Source organism: Perna viridis, chromosome 7, assembly GCF_037379345.1.
Source record: "Perna viridis isolate PV_CMFRI_1.1 ecotype Kerala chromosome 7, ASM3737934v1, whole genome shotgun sequence".
Classification (NCBI taxonomy): domain Eukaryota; kingdom Metazoa; phylum Mollusca; class Bivalvia; order Mytilida; family Mytilidae; genus Perna; species Perna viridis.
In genome coordinates, this window is record NC_142451.1 from 21,865,078 (window position 1) to 21,887,150 (window position 22,073).

Consider the following 22,073-nt stretch of genomic DNA (forward strand, 5'->3'; position numbering starts at 1 on the left):
GAATGGACTTTAAACTTACGCTGAGCTCATTCATAGTGTGTATTTACTGTACATATACATTTACTGTACATATACATTACTTTGATATTTTTCTCTGTACCAATGATTATTTTATATATTAGAAATAAAGATTTAGTTATTTTTACCAATATTTCACATATCATCTGGTAAGAAGTATTCAAATAGTAATTAATTGATTAGTGTTATCAATCAAATGCTTTCCCCAAACAATTTGAATATTTGTAGTCAGTGAATATATTGAATTAAACCTTAATGAGGTAGACCAACGGTAGGGAAATAACTCTTGAAATCAGTAAATCAGTGTTATGTTTATATATTCAAGTTCACCAGAGCCTATTAAGCTTTCTTTTGAAACAGAATGAAATCAGTCTAAGTTACTTTGATGCTTACATGAGATTAATGTAAAATGCTGAATACAAACGTTCCAATGATTTGTATGAGTTGTGTCCCTTACCCTAGGTCTACTCCCCCTTAATATACCTTGATGATACTATGCATAGTATGAGACCATTATGTTGCCTTTCCATTTTTGGCACAATGACTATATGTCAATTAACCAAAACAAAGTTACAAGAACAGTAAGAACTGCTACATTGCATGATTCAATCTGCACAGAGGTTATTTTTGCTATTTTGTTAAAGCTATATTATACCCTGTAATAAGTAGTAAATTAGGAAGCCATCAAAGGTCTGTGGAGGAGATCTTGAAGTCATATATAAAGCAAACATGATTAACTAAAGTTTATTTTTATCACAGTCAAAACAGAGTATATCGACTACAGACGTAACAGTGAATGGCACCACATATTGATGATTGACGAGAAGAATAAGAATAAACAGCAAGTAGTATTATCAAAATTGATTTGAATCAATTAAAAATCTACAATTATTTTTTTTACAACTAAAACAAATCATTGGACTAATTTTATTCTTAACGTATCAAAAATAATTTTCACAATAAAAACATCACTTAACCAATTATGATTCTTACAACATTTTCATTCCAACTTAATTAGTTAAGGTTTCTTTTTCATATTTGATTTTGATTTTTATAAAATCATTTAACAAAAACAATAACAACAATCAATAAATTAACAAAACAAAATCACGACTCGTTTGTATTTTCGGGTTTAGTCTTTGGAGATCCTGCAAGCACTTTCTTTATGACGAAGATGACTGCACCAACAGTGGCTGCCATGGTTACTCCACCAACTGCAGCAGCTATACCATAGGAAGCACCGTCAGATATCTCACTTGAATTTTCAACCTGTGAAATTATTCTAAAAATGAATTCAGCAACAACTGATTTGAATAAATATAAGGTATTATAACTGGCGTTATGTCGTTTGCTGTTTATATAGTATGAAATATCCAGAAGTGACCAATTAATATACTTTTATACTCTCTCTCTCTCTCTCTCTCTCTCTAAATACAGAATTTTTACATGTTCTAATCAGCATAAATTCAAATAATGTAACTATTTGATCTCAATCATAATGTTTCCTCTTTGATAGATAATTTATGTCGTCTATTATGTCACAAACACGATTTAATTTTATTTTACCGTAGATCTAGAATGATTTTAATTTGTTGAATAAGCAGTGATCTTAAAGTTTATATTGGTTATACCCTGAGGACTAGACAAACGAACCTGGGACTGTGCTACAGAAGCAGTTGTAGTAACATTCCCGCTTGTAATGTTGGTAGCTGCATTAGCCTTTTGACTAACGGACACAGGATTTACAGATGTCTTTGACGACTTAATAGTGCTGGAACCTGACGAAGATACACTGGAAGATGACGAGACTGTTGATTGGAAGGAAGCATTCGACGATGCCGACGAAATTGAAGATTGTGTCGTCGATGACGTATTACTTGTTGTCGTCAATGTTGTCGACATTGTAGTGGTAGTCGTCGTTGTTGTTGTACAAGCATTTGCATCATACGTTGGGTCGATTGGAATATCACAGGACCCAGTCAAGTTTTTCAGATCTTTCACTGTTATCGATACATTTTTACGACAGCAATCAACCCTATCAAGTTTCAATGAAATACATTTTTAATATACAGGGAAAAAAATCAATAGTAATAATACATGAATATTTGAAGAATTCTACTTGAAAGGTTCAAAGCAGCATCACGATAAAAATGAAAGTTATTTATTGTCGAGATGGTAAGCTTCATTTTTTTACGGACAATTGCTCAAATTGATATATTTAAAGCAAGAATTACGTTCGACACTGTACTAGTTGCTTTCGATGTCTTTGAATAAGACATTTGCATCGTCAGCTGTTACATATAATACCGTTCTATATACATATGTAACTATGTAAATTTTCTGTTCAAAATAGGTTTTTCTGTCTACATTTTGGTATATAGTGCTTCTCTTTGCTCAAAGAAGATTGCACGGTCTGAGCTGAAAAGGGTGCTTCGGTAGGGAATGGTGATAGCAGCTAAGTATTGTACAATTGAAGATACTTACACTAAAATTGCCTTGACAATGCCCTTCTGCTTGACTAAACCCCTTGAGAATCCAACCGAATGTAAAGAATTGACGGTAGTATTCGGACCTTTTATTTCCTTCAATCCATTACCCTCGTCCCATATCTCAGCAGTAATAAATGCATTAATCTGGCTACATTTACATGGGTCAGTGCAAGGAATTGAAGACGAAGTTACGTTACAAACTGGAGGCGTTTTGTCGTCGGGCTGAAAAACGAGTTATGATCAATATTTCTTATTGATGATGTAAAAAATATTGGTTACGCAAATTGTTATACTAGGTGAATTTTTACTTTCGTTTGATGAACAAAATCTATTTTGCAATAATCTGTTGGTCGTTTTGCAATATTTGCAAGACAGCAAAATCATCATTTTACGATTAAACCATCTTGTTTAAGAAAAAAAAACGCAAGTGTTTGAGATATTAAACTAATATACTCACCCTTTCATCAACTGTCAGGTGAGTTATGGTATACATGAATTTACTATTTGATCTCGTTGCTACTGCTGGTTTGGCTGTAAGAGTAATTGTGCTAAAAAAGAAAAACTGGTTATTAATAAAAACTTCAAAATAAGGTTACTACATTTAACAAGATAATTTAAAATTATGGCTATAATGTGTTTTTAACTAAATTAAATACATTTGTTAACATTTGAAATTTAAATTTAAATCAATAAAATAAGGACTGAAAAAATCCACTTTGTCCTAAAAATTCCGGATCCTACATATTTTCTATTGTATGACAACGTACATATATCAGTACATACAGATAAGTACTTAAAGTTTGTTTTTACCTACTAAAACGTAATATATCCCATTTTACAATTCAGAGAAGTATAACCCGCATCAAATTTAGTTGATCATAAATTTCTGATAATATGAACAACTCCATATCATGTTCTGACTACCTTCAAAGTTTCGTGACATTTGGCGCAGTAGTTTCCGAGGAGTTGCGCTAACAAAATTGTGATGGACAAACAGACAAACAGAAAGACTGACAGGGCAAATACATAATAACTTATTGTTTTAGCCTGCGTACAGCGATTTAAAATAATAAATCCAAAATAAAAAATACCAGGACAAACAAGATTTCGATTTGTATACTATGACACTTCTTGATCCTATTGCATTACAATGAGTACACTAAGAATGTATTAATAAAAGTAAAGTAATACATGGTATACATAGCTTACAGAATTTCATGGTTAAAGTTTGGCACTTACGTAACTTCTCCCTTTTTAGACCCCCCGCGTAGTGTGAAATAACCAGTCTGGTTTGTCCATGCTTTCAGATGGAAAGTTCTCGCCTGTTTTCCAGTAACAAAATTTTTATCATCTTTAATAGTAACCTTCACGTCTTCATCTTGACTTCCAGCATTAGTCACAATAAATGTAACATTCAGTTCTTCATTGATATAAAGAGGATCTGTAAAGATAAAACAGTCAGGTTCGAGATAACAGTTGTGACGCATGTATTCCTTTCGAAATAAAATAACATTGTGTAATGAAAATGCCAAACTTCACTTACAAAACAACTAACTCCGTCTGCAGATGCTGATCATCAGTAATTATAATTTTTCTGATTACTAGTACATGTAGTATATATCCTTAATTTGAATGTTTGTTCCAGACACATCTTCGATTACAATACCATGGCACGCCGTTCACATCCAAAGTATGGGAATAAAATGTGATATAAAATTACACTCAAAATGTTTATTTCGCACTCATAATATCTAATTACACACTCAATGTTTCTATTACGCAGTCATTTTTTAACTACGCACACGAACTTCAAACATGCACCAGATATTGCATAATTGTACGGAGAAATGAAAGGACGCAAACAAAAATTGTAAATGTGATCAAATATTTTTGTCGGAAATCATAATCACAATCCAATATTGAAAAAAATGTATGCTATTTTACAAGTTGTGAATTCATTTTTCGCTCCACATATCTTTTTGCTAAGAAAGTTTTTTTCCGATCCCATGAAGCTTTGAATTGGGAGTTTAGGAAATGGAAATAAAAACATAAATGTATTAACATATTGAAAGTAAAGCTTTCCGTCATAAAAAAAAGCATGTACAGTTTATTTTTTTTTAATTAATATGGTTTAAAATCAATTGATAACGCATTATCAGTTGATTGAACAAAAAAATATATTACAATACTATTTATAAAAGCGTTTTTGCGTGATTGACCATTAAACATATTTTAAAAAGAAGAAATGGAAATACATGTGGCATGTTCCCAGGAGAAAACTACTAAGACATGTTTAGAGAACACTAAGATGGAACACAGAAGGTTCAGAAGTAAAAGCAAGGGATACTGAAAATAATCACAATCATATTAAACAACACACATACATTACAGAAAAAAAAAACAGTTGAGAAATTATTGAAGCGCACGGATACTGCCTGCCAAGAAGGTGAGGTGGAGAAGCCTGATACATCATGTGCGAAACGAATATGATAATTATTATGTATGTATGTATTTAAAGAGTTGTAAAACAGTGTAAAGACATACCTTTTCCTGGTTTGTGTTCTAATTTCACATTGACAGTTTCTATAACATCTCGGTGCAAACGGACAAACGGTTTATTAGCTGGCGTTGTTCCAACGACTGCTAGTTTGAATGACTACAATACACCAAAGTAAATATATCTTTTGTTTAGTTTAAATGAAGACAATGGCGCGATTGATTGTTTAAATAGTGTATAAAAAGGTCCTTAAAAATATTAATGAAAAGCAATGAAACCATATCATATCTAGCAATTACAATTATACTGATCCATTGTCTTCACCTTCAACGATTGACATTTAGTTTGCTTTTCTATAGTGAACAAGTTAACGACATGTCTTTACTATTTTCCACTAAAAACAAAACAGAAAACAAAACAAAGCAAACAAACAAACAAAGCAGTAGACCAAAACTAAAAGAAAACCAAACAAACAAACCAACACAACGGTCTGTTATGCTATACATTACAACAACAGATAAATGTGTTTAGCTGTTATGCTCACCTGTTGTGGAATGATAACAGTCGTAGAAAAGAACGCACGGGCATAGCGAGTTTCTTTAGGTTTTAACGAATAATGAGCTATTTCATGACCATATATATCTAGGAAAGAAATCTCTGACAGGTCTTTTACGGCATTTTTTTCGTTTAGTTCAACGGATACAGTCACGTTTTCATCTATAAAAATAAATCAGTTGAGGTAATATTACTGAAGTATGAAAGTCTTTATAAAGGTCAAAATTATTGAGTATTAAATATTTGCCATCTGTTTGAATACATTAAACCGGTATACATTTTTGGTTGAATATTAAATTATTCCAAATAAAATTAGAATAGAATGAAAATAAAAGTCGTACCCCCAAAATGTTTATTATTCAAAAGCTAACAGTTGAATAGTTCATTTGCAATATGACTTGTTTTTATTTTGTTCACCTTTCTACGCCTTTCCTCATATAAATATTTTGAACAAGTTTTCATTTCGATCATTTGCCAACACAAGGTATTTAATATGCGTTATCTTTTTATTACGTAGCTAGATGGATATTTAACAAAATGTTAAATACACAACCATGTACCTGGTATTGGCCTTCCTCTAAATTCATAGAGTGAATGGCTATCCGGATCATACTGCATTAATTTGGCTACAAAATCAACTGTACTTTTGCCTGTAACTTCAACGTCCCACTCGTTAATGTCATTTTTACGTAGAACCCATGTGCCTGCTCCTGGAGACTATTTTAAAAGTAAAAACATTTTAATCTTATGGTTTTTGCAAAGAAATAATATCAGCTATCAAAACGACAGAGCATTAAGCAAATCATTTTTTTTCTTTTCATGAAATAATTCTTGACATTACTTATATTGTTAAATCAGGAAAATTCTAATTCAGACAAATTCTATTTTTAACAAAATCATATTCAAATATATGTTTGCATGATTAGAAAATAGGTAACACTCAAATATTTTGAGTAGTTTACACTGTTAAAGAACGAAACAGAACGTATGGAACATTTTATAACATGTCTGATCGCAAATTCTATCAACGAGAAATCTGAATATCACAATTTTATCACATTGTGAGAAAATATCGATTGTACATATTCAAACATGAAAGGTAATTTCCATTGATAAAGTTTGAAATAAGATTTAAAATCGTGGTACACAAGGACATTGTAAAATAAAATACATCTCGTCCTCAATGTCAGTTTTACAAAGCAATAACTTTTTAAGAACCATTAATATTTATTATCGCTGATTGTCTCAGCCTTAACCATAATTTAGCAAGATCTTATGACCTTGACGTATTATTAAAAATATTTGACATTTTCATAATCAAGAATTTACCTCTACAACCACACTGATGAAGTTATCGCCAACTTGGTATATTGTTGCTGTCTTATTGTCGACCGGCTGGCTATTACCTACGATCGAAATTTAAAACAACATTAAATATAAAATCACTTGAAAAGAATAGAAATGCTTAAATGCATCTAAAGTAAACCGCAGAAATTCAGATGTCGAGTGTTTCAGTTAATACATAATGCGTCGAATAAAGTTTAATATTAGTACTATTTACGCATTCATTGCTAACTTGCAGTAGAAACTGCTTAAGACTCGCTTAATGTTTTCCTAAGTCGTTGTTCCGGTACAGTTACTATATCCTAACTTATTTGCATGGTATATGAATCAAATACAGTGTACCTTTGTTATTGTTGAGATTAAACCGTGGAACATCATTCTTTGATTGTATCTTCAATGTAAACTGAGAAATGCTGCTGTCTATTTCAATGTGAATTTCTCTTGTTGTTGATGGTCCACCAGGGAATACGTTCTTTAAAACTAGAACTTCAGCGCTTTCTAGTGACCTCTTTAAATTAAGGACAACAGAGAGAATATATCAAATATCAAACTTTTTGATTACGTTAAAAACGAATGGAAATCATAAAAAATCATCCAATGATAAATACTTCCTAATTACAAGTACATTTTAAGTATAAAATAAACCTAACTTTGTTGCACTTAATAAATCACATCTACAATATCACCAATTAAACAAAGTTACCAAGGTTAAAGCAGCAGTACAGATATAGTAGTATAAATGCATTAACTAAATGTTGGTAAATTATTAGTGAAGAGAAGATTTAAAACAATTTCATTTTATCTTTTAATGAACAACATATTATTGAAAATACTAAAACTTAGGTTGTTCTATTAATGTTGCTGTAAAAATCGTTCCTGTGTAAAAACAATTTCACGAGTAATAATTTTTCCTAAGAGAAGAGAAAGTAACGTTACAATGTTACTTTAATAGAGCTAAATAGTAACACACCTTGAATATTGTGGCAGCATTGGGTACCTGTTTTTGTGTAGTTTGAAACACATGCCCACCGGATACAGTTGCAAGATTACGATAAATATCGATCAAATCAAATGACAGTGATCGACGATTTCTTTTTTCTAAAGAGGAGAAATAAATGTGCGTAGAGTTCGGGAAACATTTGCCTTTTTGTCATACCTGTTTGAAAGTATAATGTATGTGTCTCAAAAGCAAATTTTTTGAACTATCAAGCTCGGTTCGTTTAAATTGCTTTCAAATATATTTCGTAGAACTTTTTAAATAGTCATATAGGGGTAGGTGGCAATATGCAGTCGAAAAAATTATCGGTATATAGATATAAAAGAAATAGTTTGCATATATTCAAGAAAGTGCCCATGGAAAAAACAAGACAGTGGGTGGCATATGCAAACATTTGTATTCAAAAATAACACACCCATTTGAGAACACAAACATATCTGTTAAAAAGAATGTTAGTGATTTACTGTAATACTAAGAATGAGATAAATTACATAGAAAGCTTAGGTAATTTGAAAATAAAAAAATATAACACTGATTTGTTTATAATGTAATTAATTTATTATGAAACGTTGAATACTTATTCATCCACTTTTGATACAGAAAATCCCAGTCATCTCTGCCATCACAATGAATTATACATTATGTTAAGGGATAAAATGCACTATATGCCGCCTATATATCAAAGGATCTGCAAGTTTTTGTTACAGGGAAAGCTTCTTAAATATAATAATTTTGATCAAATATTCAAGAATAATACGTTTATCGTAAAGAAAATCCATAATCTAGCACGGGTAATAATGTGATGCATTATTTCAAGATTTATCAAATTACTTATATCTAATAGTTTTTGCAGAGGTAAACGAACATAGAAAACAAACCTTTACGAACTGTGTTCTCCTCATTCAACGACATGATTGATATGGGATACCGCTGAAAGGTATTGCCATCGCTATCTAGTCCTTCTACCCCATAAATAAAACTCTACCGAAAAAATTGCAGTACATTGTGTTAATTATCCTATTCTACACTTTGAATAAGCAGTTAAGTAAACAAAAACTAAAAATAAGGATTATTAAAAATTAAATGTATTTTTTTTATCATAAATTAACATAATTTTTTTTTTCATCAATGTTCCAAGCAACATAATTCGTGTCGTAACATTAATTTAAGCTTGAAATATAATCTGACAGTTTAGTCAAAAGTAGGAAAACTACCTTTGAAAATTGTGTGGATGTCGTACATTTAATTTTTTGTTCGGATATATTGAGTAGAATTAATATTAAAAAAATATTTTATTGATATTAACTGTTACATGGAATTTAACCTAATTAGACATAATTGAACACCTGTAATTGTAAAACCTTTGCTACCTTCCGTCTCATATTCATTTTAATCTGTTTAGGTAATGCCATACTTACCTTTTGAACATCATATAGTTTACACGCGTATTCGTGTTCAGATATTCTTTCTAAGGTAACTTTCTGAAGCAGATTGAGCCCCGGGGTTACGACAAGTAAGTCTAGAATTATACTACTGTTGTTATTAACTTCCACAAACACGTTGACTTCATATACGTCTACAACAAAAGTATTTCAGTATGTAAGAACTTCTTATTTTAAAACATAAGATGAGAATAAAATCTACAGTGAAATAACCGAGAATCATGTTCTTAACCCTTTTATAAACTTGAAGATTTGTCTAAATGAGAAAGAGTAATCAAGGGAACCAAGGTTGAATTGCTTTTTAGAAAATTACTACTTAAATGATGGTTATGGTGAGTGCTTCAGTTTCTGTCATTCCATTTAGTCATTTAACGAAAGAGTAATCAAGGGAACCAAGGTTATAGCGGTAATCAAAAGAATGTAATCCAGGGACAAAGACAAGACATGGAAAACAGACATACAAAACAAAGAACATAAAATAACTAAAATCATACATATAACGTACCAAAAGCAAATGAGCAACTCGGATTCCACTAAAAACTGGGAGCATGAACCAGGAGCACCGGTAGGGTAAGCGTCCTCTGCTTTTCTAGAAACACCCACCGAGTTGCTCATAAAAAGTCAAGTCCGGAGTAGACGAACGAGGAAAGGAAAACCATGACCCGTTGAATAAATCAGTTTTCATGGTGGAGATGGATACACTATAACGATCCACGAGAAAGTGGTAACCAAAACTGAATCTTTTATCACTATCATTATAATTGTTTACCATAGGGATCACAGTAATATATGAGAATAAAGCAATAGATTCTTATTTATAAAAAAAATAAAAGAACCGTTATTCAGAAAATAAAATATATATTTTTAAATCGCACATCAAATTTTTAAAAAATATGTTTTAAGTACCCACATATATATTCAAAATCCCCTCGCTGATAAAATATGTAGTCCATTAATGAAGTCTACTTGAGAGGGGTGGATGGTAAATGCTATCACCCTCTGTTGTGAATTCCGTCATTGTATGCCATTTTTTATATACCTTTCATGTGATTGTCGTTGATAACCTGCGTAGATTCTTTAGCTATACTGAATTCAAAATGAATGTTACTTCGTCCCGATACTTCAACGGCCCAATGGGATTTGTCAAATCGAAAAATCCGCCATTTTCCTGGTTGTGGATTCTAAAAAGTAAAAATCCCTTACATACAAACAACCCATTATACACATGCATTTTCCCGAAACAGTCGTTCTAAGAGAATGACTAATTGCAAGAGTATATTAGAGTACACATGTAGTTAATGCAAGACTCAAACAGAGTCATGTATGGAAATCAAAATATTACTCTGTCTATTGAAAACACGTAATATATATATTTTTATTTTTCTTTCAATGTATATCGATAAATTGTTACATTTGTAATACACCTTTTCAAGTGATTTCAATAGGAATGTCAAGAACCATAAATCGATTGACTATGCCAAACACATGAGCACAGATTCCACAAACTGATAGGTGAAGGTTTTTTGGCTTTCCTGAAACACTTACATTATTTTATAGATGACAATAAACAGAAAATATATATTTATACACATTTGTGGCAACGCTCTTGAAACACCCGGTAAACAAATCAAAATTTGCAAAGACTTAATGCAATTTTTGTAAAGTAAAATTATCTCAAAAACTGAAAATAAAATACGAGACGTGAAATAAGCACAATTTATTCAATCCTTGCGGCCGAAAGTAAAGAAAGAGATGTTGTACTGTTTTACAATTACGCTTATCTAAATTGATGTTTACTAACCTTTATTGTAAAATACACAAAACGGTCTGTAAAGAAGTTGTAACCAGATTCATCCTTCTTGACGTTCAAATAGTTCCCTGCGAAAGGAGAACAAAAATCGTTTAATGTTGAAAAGTAATAGAATTGACCCACATTCAGTGTGGCAAAGATTTTTAAAATTCTGACGAACGTCTTAATCTGATATAAAAATATTGCACCGTTTTGCTTTAATCGTCCGTTTTAAGTAACAATACTATGACCAATTGTGAGTTAAACGCAAGAACAGTTCACTTTCAGTCATCAATTCTAAGCAGTCTATTCACTCATATTCATAATTTGGTTTTTCACTATTTGCAATTGTTTATTCTACATTAAACGAGTAAATTGAATTTGTAGCGACTTTGTGAATTTTTCTTATTCTTATTGTTTCAAAATGAAAACGACGTAAGAAACAAAACACATCTGTGGCGATGTCAATGTCAGTAACATCCTTTTTTCTTTGATATTCAAATATCTCTAATTGTGAATTGCATTTACTTATTTACTTTTGTTGCTCTCATCTCATTATTTGTTGTACTTTAATGTTATTTGTTGTGTGTGTGTGTTTTCCATTTCTGGTCTTTGCCCCTGGATTACATTCTCTTGATTTCCGCTATTATCTTAGTACACTTGATTACTCTCTCAGTCTCTCAGATGATAAACATCAATCATACATTTTTTTTATCGAACCTGCTATGTTACAGTTGTTTTATTCGACAAAATTTAAAATTTCTAATTTGACGAAATCAAGAACTTATAACGTAATCTTTATTTATTCACAAAATCTGTCAAATTAGGAATTTCGAAAATAGGATTTATTTTCAACCGTCATATTAATGCCACTTCACACAGGTTTCAAACCAATGAATTATAACTACTATCTTAGTAAGTATGTTATTATTCTTTGTGAAATAAAATGAGGTAGAATATGAACCGTCTGGTTTCTGCAGAACAACATATGGCATCATTGCATTTCCTTGGATTTGTACTGTCATCTCTGATAGTGAATTGTCAACCGGTATGACAAACACTGGTGGGTCATCAGGTCCCAACGCAGCCTTCACTATCAGGACATTTTTTAGTTCTTCCAAACTCTGAAAAAAAATTCCGCAGTGATAGATTTGCATACGTTTTATAATGCTACACTTATATAACAAATAAAGATACAATAAAAATCAATGAAGCCTGTTATTTCCTCCATTGTTTTGACATTTCATTTGTTTTCTTTCTTACATGAGCTGTGTAAGTTTATATAATTTCACCATAACTGTTTCACTGCAGTTCATCAGTGAACTACAGCTCTTGCAAGGTATTTCCTTAAAGGAGAAGTACGAAATTTTGTTAACACAAGCGGAATTATTTCACGTGTTTTTCACACAAATTTAGCATAATTTTCGCAACAAACATGATGAAAACAGTGACATTAATATTCTTGCCAAAACAGTCTACCAACATTGTAAAATCATACATACTTCATCTGAAATTTCATTGTTATCTAGCTTTCTATTTTCAATGACACTGCGTCGTTTCCGCCCTGAAAAATAATTAAAGGTGATGTTAGTCAAAGAGCGTTAAATTTAGAAGCAAATCATAACCTTGAAAATATTACACTTGAAGGAAGCAAAGACCGACGTCATTAAATTGTTACAAGCGAATGTATCATGATCTTCATATTCTATTCTATGACACTGTGTACATAATGAACAGCATTAATCAAGGTTAGTATATAATGCTGTTTGCTGTTTCCCCGGAAAGTGATGGTAAAAATGGTAAATAAGATAGAAATACCCAACAATATAGCATATAAATGAATTCATTTTTACATCTTCTTATCTTTTGGTAATATTTTGTATGAGCATAAAATTCCAATAAGATGCTATTACAGAAAAGAAAAATTCCTCCAAAAGTTCACCCAGAAAGACCTTGGATTACTTAGGAGATGATCTCAATACATTTTTCTTTTGGGGGGAGAGGAATATCATTGACGATATTTGTTCACAAATACTATCAGTAAATACATACAAATACAAAAATAATAATCGTAAGTATTGCAAATGTCTGTATTATGTACACGTAATTCAAGCGACATCTCGTCTGCAGTATTGTTACTAAATACAGAGGAAGTTCAAGATAAACAATTACGTATTTATAACAATAACTCAAAACCAAATATATCTATATTTGTAAACTGAAAGCTAAATTCAGCATCGATGTATAAACAAAATTATGTCAAATGAGCAACATTATCATTGATAACATGTTTAATACAAGGAATGAAGTATCAACAATTTAAGGGTTTCGAATTACTAAAATTGTATAGATATGTACATTTCAAAGGTGGTTAATACCTTACAAATTTGTAAAATGGGAGCGCAGAACAAGTCAAAGAATGTCAACAGAATGCTTCATAGCCAATTTCAAAATAATGGCAAATTTTGGTTGAATTACGTGCAAACGATGATATTAAAATCAGTTACCAGCATGTGGGATATTGTTGCTGTATTTCATTCCACTGTGATCACTTGTAGAACAAGTGCCTGTTACGATAAAGAATATCTGTAATCTTTTATCGGCGATTAAACTGTTGATTTTGTCCTCTTTGTATGGATCCTTTGGCGTGGAATCCGTGAACACATACATGATGGAGTCTTTTGAGGAGACATTTGCAGCTAAAAAGAAAATAAAAACAATTATATTAATTATGATGCAAATAATCTAGAATGTTTTTGCATTGTTGACGATTGTAGAGCCATTTGTTTCTTATATTCATATACATTAAAATGTAATGACATTTCTAGCATGAATAAACTCCTTATACAATATAATATTACTAAATTCTAATTGATTTTCATGATATATCATATATTGTGAGTCTCGCCTTGGCGCCACAAAAGTTAAAAAATACTGAAGGCAGAGAATATTTTTAATTTCCATGGTAAGTATTCTAACTTGATGACGTCACAAATTTTAAGTTTTGTGGCGTTGGGACCTGGTTTTATAATTAAAACAAAATAAATCGTAACTTTGAACATGTTTTGCTTAACTAACTTTTACAAACCTTTATTTTATATACAGTAAAACCTATCTAAACCAAACCCTTAATATCAGTTGAAATGTACTTCGATTTTTGGAATACCAAAATACCTGTTAAACCAAACTCTGCAGTCCTACGGGCTTGGCTTAGACAGGTTTGACTGTAATTACATTTACTCTACCTTGTTCAATTGCGGTTAACGAAAACTCTGGACAATCATCGCCTCCTGAGGGTGAAATTGCAGATATCCAACCATTTATTGTTGCTGCCTGATCTGTCTTTTGAACAGTAATGGTGGCAACTGAAAACAAAATTGAATCTTGATTTTTTTTAGAAACGTAAACATTCTCACAGATAAATTTTCACCTTGCATTTATTTACCGTCTATGTACTGGATTCCTAAACTTCACAAGAATCCATACAAACAAAGTTTCATAGCTGGATCTGCAAAATGTACTACCAAACCTCTTTCAAAACTTTTAACTTCTATACTCACAACTGTCAAAGAGGGTCTACAGTCCTACCACAACACTTGTTACTCCCGTGGTGGTATTAATTCAATGTGGATCCTGAAAAATTCGAAAGACCTTTTGGAGACAATCAGTTCAAGACTATTATCTGAATATAATAGCATTAAAACCTATGATTTTTCAACACTGTATACTTCTATTCCCCATACTCAGTTAAAATCCCGACTTTAAAACATTATACATCGTTGTTTTTCCAGAAACGATGGTACACCTAGACACAAACATATAGTTCTTGGTAGAGATTCCTCATACTTTGTAAGAAATAATTCCAAATCATCTTCCAAATATACAGAGGAAGATGTTTACAAAATGCTGGAATTTTTAATTGACAACATATTTGTCCAGTGTGGTTGACGTGTTTTTCAACAAACGGTTGGAATTCCAATGGGAACAAATTGTGCTCCTTTACTTGCTGACCTATTCCTTCACTCTTATGAGGCTGACTCTATAGCTGATCTGATCAGAAAGAAAGAATATCATTTGGATAGATCCTTCAATCTCAGTTTCCGCCATATAGATGACGTATTATCTTTAAACAATCTTAATTTCGGGGATATGATACATTGCATCTACCCAAAAGAACTTCAGATAAAGGATACTACAGACACTGTGAAGTCAGCCTCATATCTTGACCTACACTTAGAAATCGATGGTAAAGGAAAACTATTGACCAAACTTTACGACAAACGTGATGACTTTTCATTCAGAATTCTCAACTTTCCTTTCATCTGTGGCAATATCCCTTCGGCTCATGCGTATGGAGTGTTTATATCACAACTCATACGTTATGCCAGAGCTTGCCGAAACTACGCGACTTTTTTATCGCGCTAGAACGCTAAGAAATAGGCTTCTGGAACAGGGTTATGTTGCTACAAGATTGAAGTCATCACTACAGAAGTTTTATGGTCGTTATCATGAACTCGTGGATCGTTATTGTGTATCCATCTCCACCATGAAAACTGATTTATTCAACGGGTCATAGTTTTTCTTCCCTCGTTTGTCTACCCCGGACTTTTTATGAGCAACTCGGCGGGTGTTTCTAGAAAAGCAGAGGACGCTTACCCTACCGATGCACAGGTCCATGCTCCCAGGTTTTAGTGGAGTCCGAGTTGCTCGTTTACTTTTGTCACTTTGTATGTATGAGTTTAGTTACTTTATGTTCTTTGTTTTGTATGTCTGTTTTCGATTTCTGGTCTTTGTCCCTGGATTACATTCTTTTGATTACCGCTATGGCCTTGGTTCCCTTGATTACTCTTTGATATCGCAACTCTCACATGTTATAAAAAAAGAAAACTACAATCCGTAAGAAAAAAGCCGGCTATAGTATGCCTCCCTAAACTTCTTTGTTGCACCAACGTTTTGTTTAGTAGTATATTGTAAAGTGCTAACAACAATCATTAAATTATATTTCTAGAATAAATAATTTGTTATTACACATGAGTATTATTTATGTTTCCATCATTAATCCATTGTAACGACAAAATGTATTTTTGAAGTTACAAGAAATTGTTCATGATAAGTCATTATTTAGAGTGGGACAATTAATCAGAGATATATGACCACCCTTGCCTACAACCTATGCGACAATACTTTTGTTAAATAATTACTTTCAATTGCACCAGTGTGAGTGATATATACGATTTGTATGTTCTCATTTTTGGTATTAAATAACAATAAACGTATTTACACTTGTGAACATTGAGGAAAATAACATATCTTAACGTTGTTTTCATACTAAATTCTCTTTCAATGTAAAGATAGATGGCGTCACAGTCTAAAACTACATTGTTTTTCTGATGTTTATAAGTTCTTCGGAGACAAACCTAGGGTAATTTGGAGGAAAATGACAAATTTAAATTCATGTATAACCCATTAAAAGTGATGTTTGAGTGACAATACCTGGATCACTAAATGTAACCAAGATATATTCAGCAGGAGGGTTTTTACTAGCACTGGCTTTCTGAATTATTCCTCGTGTTTCGGTTACTATGGTTGCAAAATCTGAAGCTATCGACCCACTCTCGTCAATAACAAATACGAGAGAATAAGCCGGATCTAAATTGAACAATTTTGGAAAGTTATCTGGTATAATCAGGTGTCGAATTCCGTTTGCTGAAAGAAATAAAACATTGTTTAAATGTTTGCAACATGAAATAGAATATCTCAATTTAGTTATTCAACGGGTCATAGTTTTCCTTTCCTCGTTTGTCTACCCCGGACTTGACTTTTTATGAGCAACTCACGGGTGTTTCTAGAAAAGCAGAGGACGCTTACCCTACCGATGCACAGGTCCATGCTCCCAGTTTTTAGTGGAGTCCGAGTTGCTTATTTACTTTTGTTACTTTGTATATATGATTTTAGTTACTTTATGTTCGTTGTTGTGTATGTCTGTTTTCCATGTCTGGTCTTTGTCCCTGGATTGCATCCTATTGACTACCGCTGTAACCTTGGTTCCCTTGATTACTCTTTAAAATGTGACTATATTACACTGTGGACACCAAACCTCTAACCATCTAACCATAAAAGGTATATACTCCGTCAGATTTCTAAAAAAACGCACGAAAATAAATGGATCTTTAAAAAAAAACAAACGTGCGCAATGCTCACTAACATATTAACCCCAACATGTACATTTATGTAATAAACATTCCGTGAAAAATTCATTAAATTCAATCAAATAAATATTGTCCGCAAATAGATATTCATATTTTGTTATGTGAAACCTTCAAACTGATTTAAATCAAAGTCTTAGATAAGATGAGTACAATAGGGAATATGTTATACAAATTCTGTGAAAGATACATTAAATTCAGTGGTGTAGGAGAAGTGACGAATTATACTCCCTTCACATACATGAATATTTCTTACGAATCCTTACTAATCTCTAGATCTTGCAAAATTCCTAAAACTAACAAGAATTCTTGTGATCAAACCACTTTTAAGAGTGATTTGCGAGTGATTTACGATTGGTTACAAGTGTGAAAAATCACTTTACGATTTACTTAGAATGAATGCATTGCGAATTGTCATGATATGGTCCATGCTTGTATGGATCATGAAGGGACGGTTTACGATAATCTAACGAGTTTTTATGAATATTTGTTGTATGGTTACGAGTGTTCTACGAAAGGTAATGGTTTTTTAAATAACGCATGTAGATATAAGCCATAGAAACCCTTGTATTCTTCAATTGAACATTCTTGGAGATTTGACATGTTTTACGAGAGAAACAAGTTTACCAAAACTTCACGTGTCACGATGGTCCTGATTTGGTACAGGCAATCCTGATAGAAATGGTATGTTAAATCATTTAGTGATGTGGGAGGAGTAACATATAATAGACGCGTAGGCAAATGCTGCGTAACGGAATGAAAGAAAGGATGGACATTTTTTTCAGCATATACTACCTACAATTAGGGATACAACAAATTTCATACTTTGGCCTTATAATATAATAACATACTGTTATCATTAAAAAAGTATAATGTGTGTCCAACAGCAGCCTCAGCAGCCTTGCTGTGACTGTAGTAGTGTGGGGAATTCGTAAAGACTTTAGAATCCTTGTTAATACCACCAATAGCGGCTACTGTTGTCGTTGTATTGTCCAGTGGTCCACCATGACTACATTTCCCATTGGTATTTTTTGACGGATCCTCTGATAGAAAATATCATCATATTAAGTAAATACAAATAAAATCTTTTAGTTGTGATCGATATAAGGTTTGTAAAGTAAAAGCCACTTTTATGATTAATGAAAAAATATTGAACATGTTATCGTTAATGTGAACCTTTCGTCCCTAAGAAAACAAGTATTTCAAATCAGCATAGATCAAACGCTAGCATTACAATAATGTTATGCAATTGTATATTATATTCGTCACCAATAGGCTATGTCGTAGATTTCATTTCTACTGTCGATAGTTCTAGTTTTATACTTGTTAGAAACGACACTGTTCAGTACCAGTCAATTCAAAATTCAGGCAGTACTTATGGTAGAGGTGACTCATACTGTTAACAAACACCAACGAAAGGATGCTTTTTTCAGTCTACATAAGCTTTATCTTAACATAACAATGGTCCTCTATGTATACTGATTTGTATTTTTTTAGTAAACCATACATCCCCCTCACAAAAATCAATCAAATCAAACCAATTCAAGAACGATAACTCTCCCAATCTAATTAATTTTTATCTGAAAAGAGCAACAGGTAAATAACAAACTCAGACTGTTTATGTTGTCTGTGACTGTTTGTGATTATAAACAAAAGTGAAATCGGTGGGTTTTGTCAGGCATGAATCACCTACTGTCTGAGTTTTATAAATACTGGTACTTAATGAACAAGTATTTACATATAGAAATAAATGTATAAACTAGTCACAATAAAGGCTAATATACAAATGAAATTAGATCTTTTTACATTGACGTAAATTATGTCAATATTTTTGTTTAGCCATATATATAATTAAAAAAAATATTTTCAATTTCTAAGTATATGACAGCGAAAAAACGATGAATTATTGACTTCAGTATAACAATGTTACGTCCTTTTTAACCAATAATTTTCCAAGTAATTGCTTCAAATGCAATGCAATTCAAACGAAAATAAAATACCATCGATAGTAGAAAGGTTACATGTCATTCGTGTATGACAGTGGCTGTGATGAGATTTAAACTGTAAAAACATCTTAGACAATTGAAGGTAATTGAAAGCAGTACCTTTGGGCTAAATGTTCTATATCAATCAGTGAACATTTAGTGCAACCAACATGTGTATTGTAAAAAGTATATATATATAGTACAAACTCTACATATATCAATGGAACATTAGACTTACTGAAAGGTTTTTGGATATCCTGGCCACCTTTATAGCCACTGGTCAGAAACTTAAGTGTCGGAAATGTACCTACTGCTGAGTCAAAATTCATAACACATGGCGCTCTGAAACATTGATACATCAATTGAAAAAAAAAATCTTTTAACGTTTTTGTATGTTCTGAATGCGGGTATTATACTCCTCTCGGTATTGCTCATACACTATAACATTTGACAACCGGTTTGAGAATAAATTTAGACATGTGTGAACACTTAACAAAAAACCGTGATTCTGATAAAGTTTGTTTCAGTGTAAAGCTTAGTCTGTTAGCACATCGATAGCAGCATTTCGTGCATTAATTTAGTTTTTGCAGCAAAAATGCGTTTTTTCCTGTGTCAATATTCATCTGATAGATTTATTGAATATCGAATTGTTTTTTCTTCGCAAAATACCTCCTTAAAAAGTTACCGTGAAACGTTTTCTTGTTACTTATTAAATATTATTTTTTGAAAAAAGCAAAACATACAGAAACTACATAATTTTATCTAAAACATTTTTTTTAATTCCTATTCAACGTGTGATAGTTTTCCTTTCCTCTTTCGTCTACGCTGGACTTGACTTTTATGAGCAACTCGATGGATGTTTCTAGAAAAGCAGAGGACGCTTACCCAACAGGTGCACCTGGTCAGTTTTAGTGGAATTCGAGTTGCTTATTTACTTATGAACTTTGTATGTATTATTTTGGTAATTTAATGTTCTTTGTTGAGTGTATCTGTTTTCCATGTCTGTTTTTTCCCTTGATTACATTGTTTTTGGATTTCTCTTGATTGCTCCTTCAAATATATATTCCTTAAAATGATTTCAAAACGCCAGCGACATGTCAGGGCATACCAGCAGTCGGTAGGAATTATCGCTGATTTTTTAAACCATAGATCAAATTCACAAAATCTATGACAAACTTTTCATCAATGACTTAACTAATACTGCATTGAAATGAAAATGGCAATTTTGTGTGGTATGAACTTACTTGTCCAATTCCCTTAAAAGGTGTAGGTGCTCAATTAACTTTTTATTCATTTCAAATTGACGCAGAATTAAGTGGTCTTAATCGCATTAAACATTCGACATTTAGTCATTATTTGTTCACTTATTATTCTAGCTAATAAATTGAGTCATGGATATTAGACTGTTTTTCATAATGTATCTCAGTATCCTCAAATATTAAATGCGATCCGATGTTAAACACATAATAAAATTTCATGCCTCACGGTCAAGGTCTTTGAAGAATCTACGAATGACAATTTTCGTAGTATTTGAAAGTCGATACAAATACCATCCGCGTGAACAGGTGATAAATTAATACCTAGAAATTTCTACCGATCTCACATTGTGAAGTGTTGTGGCTCGTTGTTTGTTGCACTTACCAAAACCTACTATTCTGTCTCGCCCGCCAACATATTCTGGTAGTAAGCGGTTAACAACAAGATTACATGTAGTAATCCACACTTAAAGGTTGAATAAAAAATAAACCAATACGTTATATTTGGACAGTTCGTTAGCATTAATTCCATGTTCGGACGTAATTAAGCCTCCCTTTTTCTCTAGGTCTAATATGTTGATCCTTAGAAAAGGCTTGAATTCACATCTCTACACTCTTTGATTAAGCACAAAAATCTCATCATTCGTCTACATATTATCAATACGCCGTTTATATTAGATTATTAACTTTCACAAGCCGAATTGCATTTTGAATTAAACGCTAAAACAAAAATATTGATGTTACAAAAATATGATAACATATATATATACATACGTGCAGTTCGAACATGTGTCCACGTTCGGAGGGGCTGTAGGAAGTAATTTGCTGACATTTTGACCTAAATGATACATGAATATAAGATTGAATATGTAATAAGATATCTTTGGTGTTTGTTTAAAAATGTTTTACAATTTATCATTACGAAAATTAAGCTGAAGAAACAACGCAATTTTATTACTGAAAGTCAAAAGAAGACAATGTAAACTAATGTATTCATGTACATTTTCATACATTTTCTATGCAATATCACTCGAAATAGTCCTTCGCGTTTTGAACATGCAATCAAGACTACGTGCACATACCGATTGCTGGATACATGCTGTTGCCGTTGTAGTCACACCAATTAGTGTTGCTATAGAACATCTGCACTATGTGAAGAAACTGTCCGATTAACTCCCTTGCGATTTTAAAATCAGGGTTTTGTTTTCTTAGCTCTGATAATACTTGAGACCGTAGTCCTTGTAGTTTCTTATGTCCTAAGTTGAATAGTTGAATAAAACGTTACATAAAGATGAAAAAATAACTAATAAAGGTTTGTTTTTGCAGTATGGAGACATTTGTATCGAATCAAAATAAAACTTTCTCATGGGAAAATTTGTAGTTTCATCAATGTCTTAGTTAGTTTGTGCTATTTGTTGAGTTTTGTTTGTTCCATGATTGTATTGTTCTTCAGAGTAGAAACATCTTGTTTCTCGATTTAATCTTTTTTTTTTTT

General features: G+C 32.0%; 1 protein-coding gene across 2 annotated transcripts in view; it reads right to left on the bottom strand.

The window, feature by feature from the left end:
• Positions 1-746: 746 nt before the first annotated feature.
• LOC148611788 (von Willebrand factor A domain-containing protein 7-like) overlaps positions 747-22,073 on the bottom strand; it is a 29,266-nt gene continuing 7,939 nt past the window's right edge. Inside the window, exons 3-26 of one of the 2 annotated variants that reach the window (XM_088592678.1) lie at positions 21,661-21,834; positions 21,353-21,416; positions 19,561-19,664; positions 18,189-18,380; positions 16,625-16,837; positions 14,377-14,496; positions 13,639-13,830; positions 12,634-12,695; positions 12,096-12,255; positions 11,144-11,220; positions 10,382-10,523; positions 9,319-9,476; positions 8,779-8,881; positions 7,874-8,001; positions 7,246-7,411; positions 6,889-6,965; positions 6,120-6,276; positions 5,549-5,721; positions 5,052-5,163; positions 3,747-3,948; positions 2,965-3,055; positions 2,503-2,729; positions 1,672-2,053; positions 747-1,287 (exon numbers count right to left, since the gene is read on the bottom strand). In XM_088592678.1, coding sequence (XP_088448804.1) covers positions 1,126-1,287; positions 1,672-2,053; positions 2,503-2,729; positions 2,965-3,055; positions 3,747-3,948; positions 5,052-5,163; positions 5,549-5,721; positions 6,120-6,276; positions 6,889-6,965; positions 7,246-7,411; positions 7,874-8,001; positions 8,779-8,881; positions 9,319-9,476; positions 10,382-10,523; positions 11,144-11,220; positions 12,096-12,255; positions 12,634-12,695; positions 13,639-13,830; positions 14,377-14,496; positions 16,625-16,837; positions 18,189-18,380; positions 19,561-19,664; positions 21,353-21,416; positions 21,661-21,834 — 3,638 coding nt within the window. In that variant the 3' untranslated portion in view covers positions 747-1,125. Of the gene's footprint in view, positions 1,288-1,671; positions 2,054-2,502; positions 2,730-2,964; positions 3,056-3,746; positions 3,949-5,051; positions 5,164-5,548; positions 5,722-6,119; positions 6,277-6,888; positions 6,966-7,245; positions 7,412-7,873; positions 8,002-8,778; positions 8,882-9,318; positions 9,477-10,381; positions 10,524-11,143; positions 11,221-12,095; positions 12,256-12,633; positions 12,696-13,638; positions 13,831-14,376; positions 14,497-16,624; positions 16,838-18,188; positions 18,381-19,560; positions 19,665-21,352; positions 21,417-21,660; positions 21,835-22,073 lie in introns of those variants that run through there. The other variant, XM_088592679.1, reaches the window with a different exon arrangement.